Source organism: Barbus barbus, assembly GCF_936440315.1.
Source record: "Barbus barbus genome assembly, chromosome: 27".
NCBI lineage: Eukaryota > Metazoa > Chordata > Actinopteri > Cypriniformes > Cyprinidae > Barbus > Barbus barbus.
Genome location: NC_136755.1, coordinates 27,971,768 through 27,985,584, shown reverse-complemented (window position 1 = coordinate 27,985,584; position 13,817 = coordinate 27,971,768). Strand labels below are relative to the sequence as shown.

General features: G+C 37.4%; 1 protein-coding gene across 1 annotated transcript in view; it reads right to left on the bottom strand.

Annotated features, from left to right (window-relative positions):
* Positions 1-2,411: 2,411 nt before the first annotated feature.
* The window catches only part of LOC306847196 (solute carrier family 45 member 4-like), a 28,354-nt gene continuing 16,948 nt past the window's right edge, over positions 2,412-13,817 (bottom strand). Inside the window, exons 3-7 of the mRNA XM_079381014.1 lie at positions 10,967-11,146; positions 7,179-8,260; positions 5,941-6,040; positions 5,648-5,859; positions 2,412-5,162 (exon numbers count right to left, since the gene is read on the bottom strand). Coding sequence (XP_079237140.1) covers positions 4,809-5,162; positions 5,648-5,859; positions 5,941-6,040; positions 7,179-8,260; positions 10,967-11,146 — 1,928 coding nt within the window. The 3' untranslated portion in view covers positions 2,412-4,808. The remainder of the gene's footprint in view (positions 5,163-5,647; positions 5,860-5,940; positions 6,041-7,178; positions 8,261-10,966; positions 11,147-13,817) is intronic.

Genomic DNA, 13,817 nt, shown 5'->3' with positions numbered 1-13,817 from the left:
AAAGAAAGGGGGGGGATGGGCAATCATTTTTTGCATTATATAAAAAGTAAACATTTGTCAAAAAAAGAAAACACATACATATATACATATATATATGTAAAGAGAGAGAGAGATGATTAATATTATTTTATATTATATTATAATAGATAATTAATATTATGTTACTAAAATTCCAACAATTTTTTTGGGGGGAGGGTGTGATTAATTTTTTAAAATAATTTATAGGGACTCAATTTTAATTTATAGCCGATTAAACAAATATTTAAATTTGAATTCAAATTTTATATTAAAAATAAAAAAAAACAAAGCAAAAAATTACATTTAAAATTTTAAATATTTAAATATATTTTAAAATTAATTTGACATTTTATCCACTTCAGAAATATCAGTATCTAAGATTTCTGTGATTATAATAAGATTTTTTCCACTTTGCAGTTTTTTTTTTTTTTTTTTTTTCAATTTTAGGGTGAAGTGTGACCTCGACATGTTTTTGAGAGATTCATTCTATAAAAGAGTGAGATGTAACGCACTCTTCCATGCACAAACATGCACATGGTGCTCATATATGATCATGCAGAAATAGACATGCTTACATACATGTCTCGCTCTCTCTCTCACACACACACACACACACACACACACACACATCTGCACAAGCTGTAAATATATCTTTCTCTGTACTTATAACTCTTTACATATTTAAGGATAACGCATTCAAAAAAATAAATAACCACAGTTTAGGCTTTTCTATTGCAAGGTAGTGATTCATTTTTCTTTTAAATCTCTGTATGTGCAAGTTCGGTGCAACGTTGAATCTTCTTGCTCTAAAAAAACAGAAAGTAAGTTACATTCAATACTGGAAACTTCATCCCCTGACGGAGTCAAAGACACTCTCTGAGAGTCCCACATTCCTCAGTCTTTGCTTCGAGGTCAGCAAACGCATCCTGAAATATCCAAACACAACCAAGATTGCACTTCAAGTATTCAAATGAAAAGTCTCATGCGTGTTTGTGTCCCAAACCCCAGTAATGCCAACACAGACCGAGGCAGGTGCAGCTATTGCAACGTTGTTTGATTTGTCAGAAACTTGATGGTTTTCTCGTTCAAGTTTGGTTTTAACTTCAATAGACATTCCAGAAATAAAATATATTTATATATATCAGCTTAACTTCAGGTTTTAATACTCTCCAGCTGGCAAGACAGGAAGTAGAATAGCGTCCAGTCACGTCACGTCTGGTCAGAAACACAAGTCACCAGACCTCAAACAATGTCTCAAAAATCCACTTAAGATCAGATGGAGTGCAAACTAAAACTCAATCATTCAATCACAGTCCGGCACAATCATCCTCAGTGTCAGGAAACCGTCAAGTGCAGCTGAGACCCAGAAAAAAGGGCCACGTTTGAGCCAAGATGGCGGAGATGAGTCCGTTCAGGCAGACGAGAGCACATCTCTCTCCACCGAAAACACGCAGCAACCAGGTGCTAATGTAAACAGACCGCTAGTGCGAGTGTCAAGAACCCAATCCTTCTCATTTAGAGAGAGAAAAAGTCTGAAGTTCTGCCAGAAAGTGCTGGGAGTTCGAGGCATGGACCTCGAAAACAAATACAGTTACACAGCTGCAGAAAATCACCATTGCAACTTGGAAGTCTGTGAGTGTAAGAAAGGTTTGGTATCTGCGTGAAGACTCTGATGCAGCATTGAGATTATTACTCGTTCTCAGCATTGGTTTCGCCCTTGCGTGGGCCGTCTTAGGAAACACGTGAACGAAGGGAAACAAGTAAAACTTCAAGGACCTCAGCAGCGTCGCACCAAATGTATTAAAGCACTTTCAGTACGTCAATGAAAAGAGGCACTGACGACCAAAGTCACGCTCTCCTGGTGAATCTCATGAAGATGCTCAAGAAATGTGTCATTTATTACCTTATAATCAATAGAAAGATGCTTTGCGTGAAGAAAATCAAGTATGTTTTGGGCATTATTTGCATGACAATTAAACATTTCTCCACAACTGTAATGAAAAAAAGCTTATTAAAATATATATATCTAACTAATAATATATTCGATAAAATTTGTAAGACTAATTTGTAGAGATTATATGCAGACACTGCCATTTCAATTTATAGCTGATTAAATATATTTAAATATTTAAACATTTTATGTAAAAAATATTTTTTAAATGAAATATTTAAAGGTAAAAATGTTTATATTCACTTCAGAAATAACTGACTAATAAGCTTTTCTTCTAATATCCTTCATTTTCTGCAAATGCAAAGAGAATTTCTTGTATTTTTCTTGACATAAAAAAATGACAGTTGTCATATTTCACCTCCATTGTTTATTTTTTTTTATTATTAAAAGAAACAAGAAATTATATTTTTCATGAAGAAAATGAAGGAACCATTTCTTTTTGGGGGCATTTAATGACATAATTGTCATTATTTCATGACAATTAAAAATGAATTCACAACTGTAGATATTTTTTAACTGTATACATATTACAAAATATCTACATAATAATATATTTTATACAGTTTGTAACATACAATGTGAATGTACTGTGTAATGATGGTATTGTTTTACTGCTTTTAATTTATGATAATTTAAATAAAAAATTCCTAGATCTTGTGACCAATGCATTTCTTATCGTTTATGATTATGGACTTTATTTATAGGCACTGAAAGTGAAAGTGACGTGACCAAGTATGGTAACCCATGCAATTTCACTTTCTAGCTGATTAAATATTTACTTTTTTTTTTATTTAAGTGTTTAAAAAAAAAAAAAGCTTCAGAAATTTGTATCTAATATGAATTTAAAAAATATAATTGTCAGCAAGGACTGTCATGAAAATAATGTCGACATTCAGTTCCAAAAAAAATCATTTTCTGCAAATGCAAATAGAATTTCTTGTATTTTCTGTGAGATTCACCCTTTCACCTGCATAACACGACTAAAATAAAGCCTTCATAATGAAACAGCTGTTATTATTGCACTGGGCAACTTTTGGTAATCATAATGTCCTCTGTTAAAAAATAGGAAAAGATAAAGTTTTTGAGCCATTAACTTATATTAAAGATTCTCTACATTAGATTTGTTTAGGATGAGCTTCGAATGGAAATGTGCAAGTGAAGTGCATGTGGTTGAAAGCGAGAGAGATCCAGTGCAGCCTCTCTCTCTCTCTCTCCCCTGAAGAGTTCAGCCCAGAGTCACCCCCTGGTGGCCCTGAGATGCAGCCCTGAGACCCGCAACGCCAGGCCAAACACGACAAACCAACGAAAACAAGACAACCATGCCTTCTGCCCACCGGCCGGTCCACTGTGTGTAGAAACGCGTGGGGAATGTAATGCAGAGTTCACACTGCATGATTTTCAAAGTCGTTGGATCACCGTTGTTTTCACTCTGCACGGCTATCTGGGGTAGCGTTCAGTTGCTGCTGTGTTCATACTGCATGATGGATCGGCGACAGGAGGTTACACACTGCATGGCTTTACAATAGGAAGAATCGCCGACAACGCTGTCTGGGCCGCCAACTAGGTTTCATATACCTCCTTCCTGCCCTGTATCTTGCTCTCTCATTGGCTATACACTGTAGGTCATCACCGATGTGTTGTTCAGACAGAACTCATTTCACACAATCGCCTACAGATCTAGATATTTACACTCTTAAATATAAAGGTATATAAATATAAAGGTACATAAAAGGTGCTTCCAATGCCATAGAAGAATCTTTTTCGTCTAAATGGTTCCATAAAGAACCTTTAACATCTGAAGAACCTTTCTGTGTCACAAAAGGTTCTTTGTGGTGAAAGAAGCTTCTTCAGATTATAAAAAGGTAAGAAAGAGATCATTCTTTAAAGAACCTTTGACTGAACGGTTCTTTGTGGAACCAAACATTGTTCTTCTATGGCATTGTTCTTCTGTGAAGAACTTTTTAAGCACCTTTATGTATAAGAGTGCATAGGGCTGCATGATAAATTAAATGAAATTGCAATCACGATAAGGCAAAAGCTACGATAATCATATGCATCTTATCAGTGAAGCACAGTTATGTGATCAGTAGTAAAAGCAGTAAAGATTTAACTGCTTTTATTGATTCAACGTGACTAATAAACAAGACTATGACAATATATGATTTATCTGAGTTCTTATTATAACTATTATTATAATAATGCAATGCTAATCGACATAGCCTTTACCACTGCTATGAATACTATGAAATATGTTATTCTGTGTAAGAAGCCACATCATCTCACAGAAGAATTTATTTCAAACACTCGCCTGACGTTATGAACTGTTTTTGAAGTAAAACCATGTTATTAAATTTGGTATTTTCACGTGCTTTCAGAAGGAGCAGCATTTACTACACAGCCATAGATCACTGAGAAGCTACGCAAACAGCTGTCATTATAGCAGAACGATATCTTCACGATTAAATCGTCTGCGATGATGAACGTGATATTGCGTAGCTTGTCAGTGAACTACGGCTTTGTGTAGTAAATACTGCTCCATCTGAAGGCACGTGATGGAGATTTCCTTCTGATTACAGAACCGGCTTTACTGACGAGATGCGCATGACTATCGCATTCCATTAATCGTGCAGCTCTAGTGTAGCATGTTAAATATTTCACAGGTGTCAGCAATTCTCTGATTGCGTCTTTAATAATTGTAACTCGCGTGAACAAGCACTGATTTGCCTCCGATTTCGTGCATTTGTCGGTGATTTCGCAAAACTTGTCGACGAGTGAAAATCAGGGCTAAAATCGTGCAGTGTGAACTCTGCATTAGATGTTAGCCGTGGTCTGATCGCATTCACAGCGTGGATTCACACTCCACTTTGCAGGTGGTGGTGGCGGCGCCTTTGCGCGTGAGCTTGAGGAAGCTGGGCTTCTCAGTCACGCCGTTGTTATTGGAGGACGTCAGCGTCCGAGTCTGCTCGGCCTCTCCGCCAGATCCCGGGTAGATGACAAGGAAGCAGGCGGACAGGAAGCCCAAGAAAGAGCCGACGGAGGCCACCATGGGAATGACGCGCACGCTGCCCACTGCGTCCACCACCGCGCCCAGCGCCGATGCCACCAGGATCTGAGAGATGTACACCTGACACGACAGGATGGCGCAATCGATGCCGAAACCTCGCTTGGAGTTGCCAGGGCTGTGCTGGATGTACTGCAAATAGCAAAAACAAATCGGTCGCATATCAGTATCCCATGATTCTGCTCTTTATCCTATGAGATCTCAGTCCAGAAATCTGTTTAAGACCTATCAAGAGTATTAAAAACAAAGCAATACTACAACGAGTACTGTAGCAACCGTATATAAATAACAGCTCATGAGGAAAATGCAACATTTTCACTGTTATTTAAATATTTGTAGCGTTTTTTTTTTTCCCCATTCTATACTACTACTGATTACTAGTAAAACTACATTTAAAAATTGTTGTCATGACACTAAACAACATAGTGAAGTCAGCTACTTACACTGTTCTTTACACCCAGAAAGTACTTTGATGACATGTAATGCCTGTTAGTAAAATGTCACCCTCAACCCTGAGTTCTGAGAGGCGGCCAGGACAAAGATTAGGACTAGTGCTGGGATTAGTTTTAATACGGCAGGATTACAGTCTTACAGAGATGAATGTAATAGCCTCTGACCTCTTTATTATCATGATACTGGCCCAGCAGAGCATACGGACAGTACGAGATGCTCATGGAGATGATGCCCATGCTGCTGATCATCACCATGGAGACGTAGACATTGGGAAATATCGCCATGACGGCCGTACCGATGGCGAAGGCCAGAGTGCCCAGGATGTAGATGACCTTTATGCTGAGGTCAAAGTTATCCAGGTACTTCTGCAGTACAGCTACATTCATAAAAGACACATAGATGAAGAATTAAACTTGATCAGATCACACGGTCGCATCTCTAGATTCAGGATACGTACCTGAACAGATGGCGGCGGTGGCGGCGTAAATCACCAGCCCCCAGCAGCCCATCTGAACCCCTCTGTGGTAGTTATGAAGGGCGGTGGAGTTCAGCGGGGCCTACAGGGACACACGTCAAGATTGAGGGTAAAAACTGGATGGCAGTGAAAGACACCATCGTCCACTGTATACTTAACGCAAGAGCTCCCCAAAACATTTTGTTATCAGACTGAAATTTTATGGATTTTAGTCATTTGCTAAATTTAACCATGTTGTTTATTCAAAAACATGTCAGCAAACTTACTGCCAACAATCACAAATAAGAATTATTTGAAAAGAAATTATTTCTAATACCTAGTTTTCTGATTGGCTAAACCAGGCATTCCCAAACTTCTGTCAAAATTAACTCCTTTGATGTAAAATATTTACTTGAAGGATTTTTAAGGTAATATTTGAGTAATTCAAAATTGATTGTTTTTTTTTTCCTTTTAAAATTATTTTAATATTACTATTATTATTTTGTTATTTTAATAAAAAATTTATTGATATTTTTTAATAAAAAAATCTGCTTTTCTTTTAAAAATACAATTAAACATTTTTTGAGTGATTTTCAGAGTTATTAAGTGATTAACAGCTTAAATGTGGGTGTTTTTTTCAATAAAAGCTACATTTTTATATATATAAAGTCATAAGTATTATTTTTAAGTACATTTTAAGCACTATACTCTTATGGTTTTTGTTTTGTTTTGCAACATATTACATAAATATTTAATATTTCCTATGAAAATGTAGGATAAGTCTATTAAAGTTTGGTTAAAGGCTAAACCAAGGATTTCCAAAATATATAAATATTGATAACTAAAATATATAAAAGTACCCCCTAAAATTTTTAATTTAAAAAAGTTTTAATATTTCAATAATTTAACAACACATTCACATATTCATGGTTCTCTAATATTGCTTAATAGTTACATGACATTATTGTAAACAAGTACAATTTTACATTGAATGCATTGAAGCTGTACATTTGAACATTTCATGCATTCCCTGGGAATCGAACCCACAACCTCGGCAACACCACTGCACCATGTTCTACTGTTTGAACTACAGGAATGCTTTTCTACATTATCATAGCTCAAATAGTAGAGCATGGCATTAGCAATGCCAAGGTTGTGGGTTAAATTCCCAGGGCATGCATAACTTGATAAAATGTGTTAAGTTGCTTTAGATGCATTAAAAAAAGCAATGCATTGCTCACCGTCGGGTCGCCCTCGAAGATGACCTGCCCCATGAAGTCCGTGTAAAACACAGCCTCTGCGATGACGGCGAACCACGTGACCAGGTGACACACGCACAGTCTGAACAGCTCTTTGGGCATCTTCAGCATGGACATCCAGAGCAGACGGACGGTGGTCTCGGTCTCACCCTCCTCGCTCTCCGTGTCCCCGCTGGAGTTGGTGTTCCCGCTCTGGTGCCTCGTTCTCTGGCCATTCCTCTGCTTCTGCCGCTTCTCCATCTCATAGATGTCGTTCATGCTGCGGGACGGTTTGATGAGGAATGCGGCGTTGGCACGCCGGTAACGGTAGCGGTGGGATCCGACCCGGCCGTAGTAGAAGAAGGTGCAGGATGACTGTCGGTAGAAGGTGTGGCGTCTGCGGCGCATGGATGCGTTGGTGCTGGAGGGTTTGATACCGGGCGGCCCGTGGCCGTTGAGGTCCGTCATATGTCCATTGGGAGCTTTGGATTGGTTGAGCTGACTGTTAAGCAGAGCTTCTTCTCCGTCATGTTCGGCCTGCTGCAGAAACGCAGATAGTCGGCTTAATTTTCCACGCAGGAACTCTTGACTCTCCACGCTGCTGCTACGCCGCCGCGGCGACCCGTGATAGGAAGAAATGCGATCTTGGAAGATAGACGGCTCGATTTCACGCAGAAACAGCATGTCGTGGTGGTCCAGCGTAGCGTCAGCCATCTCCAAAACAGAGTCGCTTTTACTTCGAACGATGTCCACGTCTAAAAAGTCCATGTTCAGCTCTCGCTCCGAACGCCGGTCAGCATAGAGGTCATAATGGTCGTAGGGCTCGTCTTCATGGATCATTTCGAGCTGGGGATGGTGCGCTGCAATTTTAACACTGGATTCGGTTTCTGCCTCGTCATCCAGACGGTCCTGTTGAGGGCTGAACTGTTGCTCCTCGATACTGAACAGGTGCAGAGCCACGGAAATAGTGAACAGAACCGCGGCGAACAGGAACAGAATTTGCTCTTGAGACTTGAAAGTTCGACCCAAGAAGGTGTGCGTCCAGTCAAGACCACCGAGGGCGTAACCAACTGCCCCTCCGAGCCCTTAAACACAACAGACAGAGTTTAGCACTCATTTTATATGGACAGCTACCCAATAATAAAGCTTTTGGGAATGACAAGCGATTTTAAAGGCAAAGTGCAAAAAAAGTATTCTTAATTGGTATTTGTCTTATTTTCCATTAATCCATCAAAAAAAAATTATGCAAATATTTTAGAATGTTAAATTTTAGACGCATTTACTTGTGAAGAAAAATATTTTGTGTCACTGATAAAAATGATTTAATTTTATATTTTTATTTGGAAAATTAATTTGCTTAAAAAAAGAAAAATATCGGTCAGCGAGTAAGTAAAAAATATTTAATCGCCCATTGACATTTTCTTGTCTAGTTTTAAGCAAACTTGCATAATAAATGAATAAATAACAGAAAAAAGTAATTTTGCTTCAAGGAAATTGATTTAAGAATATTTAGATATACAGGTGCATCTCAAATTAGAATGTCGTGAAAAAGTTCATTTTTTCTTGCAAGTTATTTCAAAAAGTGAAACTTTCATATATTTTAGATTCATTGCATGTAAAGTAAAACATTTCAAAAGTTTTTTGGTTTTAATTTTGATGATTAGATCTTACAGCTCATGAAAGTCAAAAATCAGTATCTCAAAATATTAGAATATTTACATTTGAGTTTCAATTAATGACCATCTCTACAGAATAAATTCCGGGTATCTCTTGTTCTTTGAAACCACAATAATGGAGAAGACTGCTGACTTGGCAATGATCCAGAAGATGAACATTGACGCTCTCCACAAAGAGGGTAAGTCACAGAGGATCATTACTGAAAGCTGTGGCAAAGCATATTAAATGCAAAGTTGACTGGAAGGAAGAATTTGGGTAGGAAAAGGTATACAAGCAGCAGAGATGACCGCAAGCTTGAGAATACTGTCAAGCAAAGCTGATTCAAACACTTGGGAGAGCTTCACAAGGAGTGGACTGAAGCTGGAGTCAGTGCATCAAGAGTCTCCACACTCAGACGTCTTCAGGAAAAGGGCAACCAAGCCACTTCTGAACCAGAGACAACGTCAGAAGCATCTTACCTGGGCTGTGGAGAAAAAGAACTGGACTGTTCCTCAGTGGTCCAAAGTCCTCTTTTCAGATGAAAGTAAATTTTCCATTTCATTTGGAAATCAAGGTCCCAGAGTCTGGAGAAAGAGTGGAGAGGCACAGAATCCATACTGCTTGAAGTCCAGTGTGAAGTTTCCACAGTCAGTGATGATTTAGGCTGCCATGTCATCTGCTGGTGTTGGAAATTTTAGAGCACTTCATACTTCCTTCTGCTGACAAGCTTTATGGAGATGCTGATTTCATTTTCCAGCAGGACTTGGCACCTGCCCACACAGGTACCACAAAAGCTGGTTCAATGACCATGGTGTTACTGAGCTTGATTGGCCAGCAAACTCGCCTGACCTGAACCCCATAGAGAATCTATGGGGTATTGTCAAGAGGAAGATGAGAGACACCAGACCCAACAATGCAGATGACCTGAAGGCTGCTATCAAAGCAACCTGGGCTTCCATTAGACCTGAGCAGTGCCACAGGCTGATCACCTCCATGCCACGCCGCATTGATGCAGTAATTCATGCAAAAGGAGCCCCTACCAAGTATTGAGTGCATATACAGTAAATGAACATACTCTCCAGAAGGCCAACAATTCACTAATGTTCACTAAAATAATGTCTTATGAAGTATTCTAATTTGTTGAGACTTGGTGGGTTTTTTGTTAAATGTGAGCCTAAATCATCACAATTAAAAGAACCAAAGACTTAAACTACTTCAGTCTGTGTGCATTGAATTTATTTAATACACGAGTTTCACAATTTGAGTTGAATTACTGAAATAAATGAACTTTTCCATGACATTCTAATTTATTGAGATGCACCTGCATATACTACAAATTACACTGCAAAAAAATATATTTATTCTGGAAAAATAGGGAAAAAAAATACTAGGAAATATATAACTAGTTTATTATAAATATCTAAACATTCTTAAATCAAGATACACTTACATGAGGAAATGACTTAAGATACTATGTTATGTTTATGCCTAAAACGAGCAAAATCTGTCAATGAGGTAAGACAACTATATTTATTTTCCTTTTGAATTAATCTTATCTGAATTAAGCATGAGCTTACTTAATTTTAATTTCAGAAAGGCATTAAAAAAAGCATATTTTCTTGTCAAGTAAATGTATATTGATTTTGAAATATTAGATATTTGTACTTCAAAATAGTCTGCAAAAATAATTTCTTACCTAGTATTTTGTTTTCTATTTTCCAGCATAAATATCTAAACATTCAAGGTCAATATGCTGCACATTTACCTGGAAAATAATGACTTAAGATAATAAGTGATTTCTGAAAAATCTATCAAAATTACACGAGTTTACGACTAAAACAAGAAAAAGAGCTAAGGGCTAAGAAAACGTTTGCATTTCAAGTAAATATATCTTGATTTAAAAATGTATAGATGTTCAGCAAAGCAAGACAAAAATAATCTTTGGCCTGAATTGAGTCATAGACTGTAGCTGACAGTCACATAAATAACTGCAAAATGAGAATAAACACAAAATAGAGTGCCAACTGCATTCATCAGCAGTGTGAATGTGGCTTATGACTCATGCCAATCAGTTCTTCAAGCTTTTCATGTTGTGATGTATGAATGAAACAAGGCAGACTCTGGCAGTGCTGCACCTGCAGAGAAGGCGTGGATGTTGAGAGCCATGTCCTGTTCCTCAGTGTCAGCCACGTCCAGCAGATACGCTCGTATGGGACCCTCTGTCGCATCCGCACAGAAATCCAGCACCACCACCCCCAGCACCGTCATCACGATTCCTATCGGCTGGTTATTTGGCACGTCTCCTACAGCAAGACCTGAGATAGACAGACACAAACAGGTGACGTTACGAGATTACCATTCCATGATGTAGAAACTTTTTATATTTTTCTGGTTAATTTGGGGGGGGGGGGGGGGGGGGGGTCAATAGAGAGTCCGTGTGTGTGTGTGCGCGTAAATTAAAATCAGAAATTTTAATTATTCAGATTACTAAACCTTAAACAGTAATTAAAGCTATACGTACATAATAAAAACCTATAAAAAAATGTAAGTACCTAACAAAACTTACTAAAATTTAAAGTAAAATTAAAAATGAAAATTTAAAAGCTTAAAAATTCTAAATATCAATAAATACTATAATATTTTATAAATTCTAAAATAACTCTTCTAAAAGGATTTAAATACGGTGGCCGAGAGAGCTCAATGCGCTGCAAATAGAAAAACAACTGTCAATTTGACAACGCACGTGCTGCAAATGCTCACAACACAACCAAATAAAGAAATGCACTGCAAATACAGTTCTTTATTTGGTTGTGGTGTGAGCATTTGCAACACCTGCTGTCAAATTGATGATGTTTTCTTGATTTGCAGGTGCTTTTTCTAGTTGCAAGTGTTTTCTGAAGTTGCAATGCGTTGAGCTCTCTCTGCCACCGTATTTAAATGATAAATGTAGCTGCATTTAAATGATGATCGAACGCATTTTCAAAATTGCCAACATATTTAAATATCGGTTTTATTCAATACTAGTTTTACATTCTTTAATAGAATTATTTGACTAGAAAGGAAACAAAAGCAAACAAACACATTTTAAATTTAAGTCATTTTCAAACAACTGTATTTTCTTTGTTAAAGTTTTTAAAAAGTACCCACTTTTTATGAAATGCTACTTTTATAATCTCCTGTCATGCATAAACGACATTTTTATAGGTCAAAGGTCAAAAGTCATCAGAAATAAATAGAAACTGATGTGAGTTTATCACGTTAGTTGTTTGAAAACACACACAGAGCATTCAATGCACTGAATGATGGGAGTTCTGCAAAGGCTAAAATATCAACAAACAATGCTAACATACAGCAGCTTACATGTGAGCGCTCACTGCTCATGTGCTCCGAAGTGCAAATTTACCATTCATCAATATTTCATACAGACTTTCAGCATTTATGCCACACACAGGCCTCTGGGAACTCAAACATCCCATAATGCATATGTGTCCTGACCTTGATCCGCTGCATTGTCATCCCATGAGCCATTGTACTGTACATGCATGTGCGTGTGTGTGTGTGTGTGTGTGTGTGTGTGAGTAAACATACACACACGTATTGATTGTTCAGGCTTATTTTAGAGCTTTTCCAGGGTTCCAGTAGCATGTGCGCTTCTACAGCCTGAGCTAACGGGGAAAATGTGTTTAATGCGTGTCATTTCTGGTATTTGCTACTTCTCGGAATGAAAATGATGAACTTTAGTGTTTCCACAATCCACACTGAATGATTTCATTCATAAACGATTCCTCACTGAGGACCGACGTGCTGTTACCTGTGATTGATTTTTGCCTGGTAAATTATAAAATAATAATTAACATTCTGGCATCACAAATAAACTAATTTCCTTATTAATATTAAATAAAATAAATTTTTTAAATGCAAAATAAATTAAAGTAAAATATAAAAAAATAAAAATGTCAGATTTAAAATATAATATATAATAAAAACAAAACTGGTAACAGCCACAACATACTAGCATGTGCACCACTATAAGAAAGCAGCATGAAATAAAGTAAAATAAAACATAAAAAAAACATACAAATAAAATCAAATTATAAAATGGATCTAAAATCGTTATTGATTGCCACAAAATTAAATAAAATATTTAAAATAATAAAATTAAACATTACACATATATTAAAATAAAAATAAAACTCTAAGAACACCATATAAACTACTTAGGAACACCCTGGCAACATCCACAACATACTAAAATCATGATGGTGTACCACTACTAAAAAAATAAAATAAAATCTTATATCTGTTTTAAATGCAAATGTACTGTTGTAGTGTTTTAAACACTGTTCTAATATTTAGTGTATAAAAACAGACACAGAGGGCGGAAGCTAGTTGTAGACTCGTAGCTGTGTGTCGTGTCAGCGGGAGGCTGAGTATTACGCGTTCTTCCTGACAATAGAGTCGGCGCGCTGCAAGCTAGCCATGGAGACAGGAAGTTGTTCCAGATAGGCAATGAAAGGTAAAAAAAGGGCACAACAGGAAACAGTTCCCTGTGAACTGGTTCCTAGTCCTTTCCCATGTTATAGAGACCGACGGAGTTCATGCTGACACACACACACACACACACACAGCAGATAGCCATCTCTTTCTACTCAAATACTGACAGATAGTCAAGAGAATATTGTACAAAAAAAACAAGGTAATACTATGGTACATGTCTAAAAAACCTTGGTAGGAAAGAGTACATTTAGGAATGATAAAAACTGTGAATATAAGACGTCTTTATGAAGATTCTGATCGTATTAATGCGGTTTTTTGAGATGGCGTTCAGCAGGAGAAATGTGGAAGATGCAGGTGTTGAATGAGGTTCAGAGATCAGCAGGTGTCTGCATGTGTCACTTCATTAGAAAAGTGTCCGTGATCACAGCATCACGCGTTCTGTGCCAAGAACAGGAGCGTTCCTGTAAAAATCAGCTCTGCAAACATCTC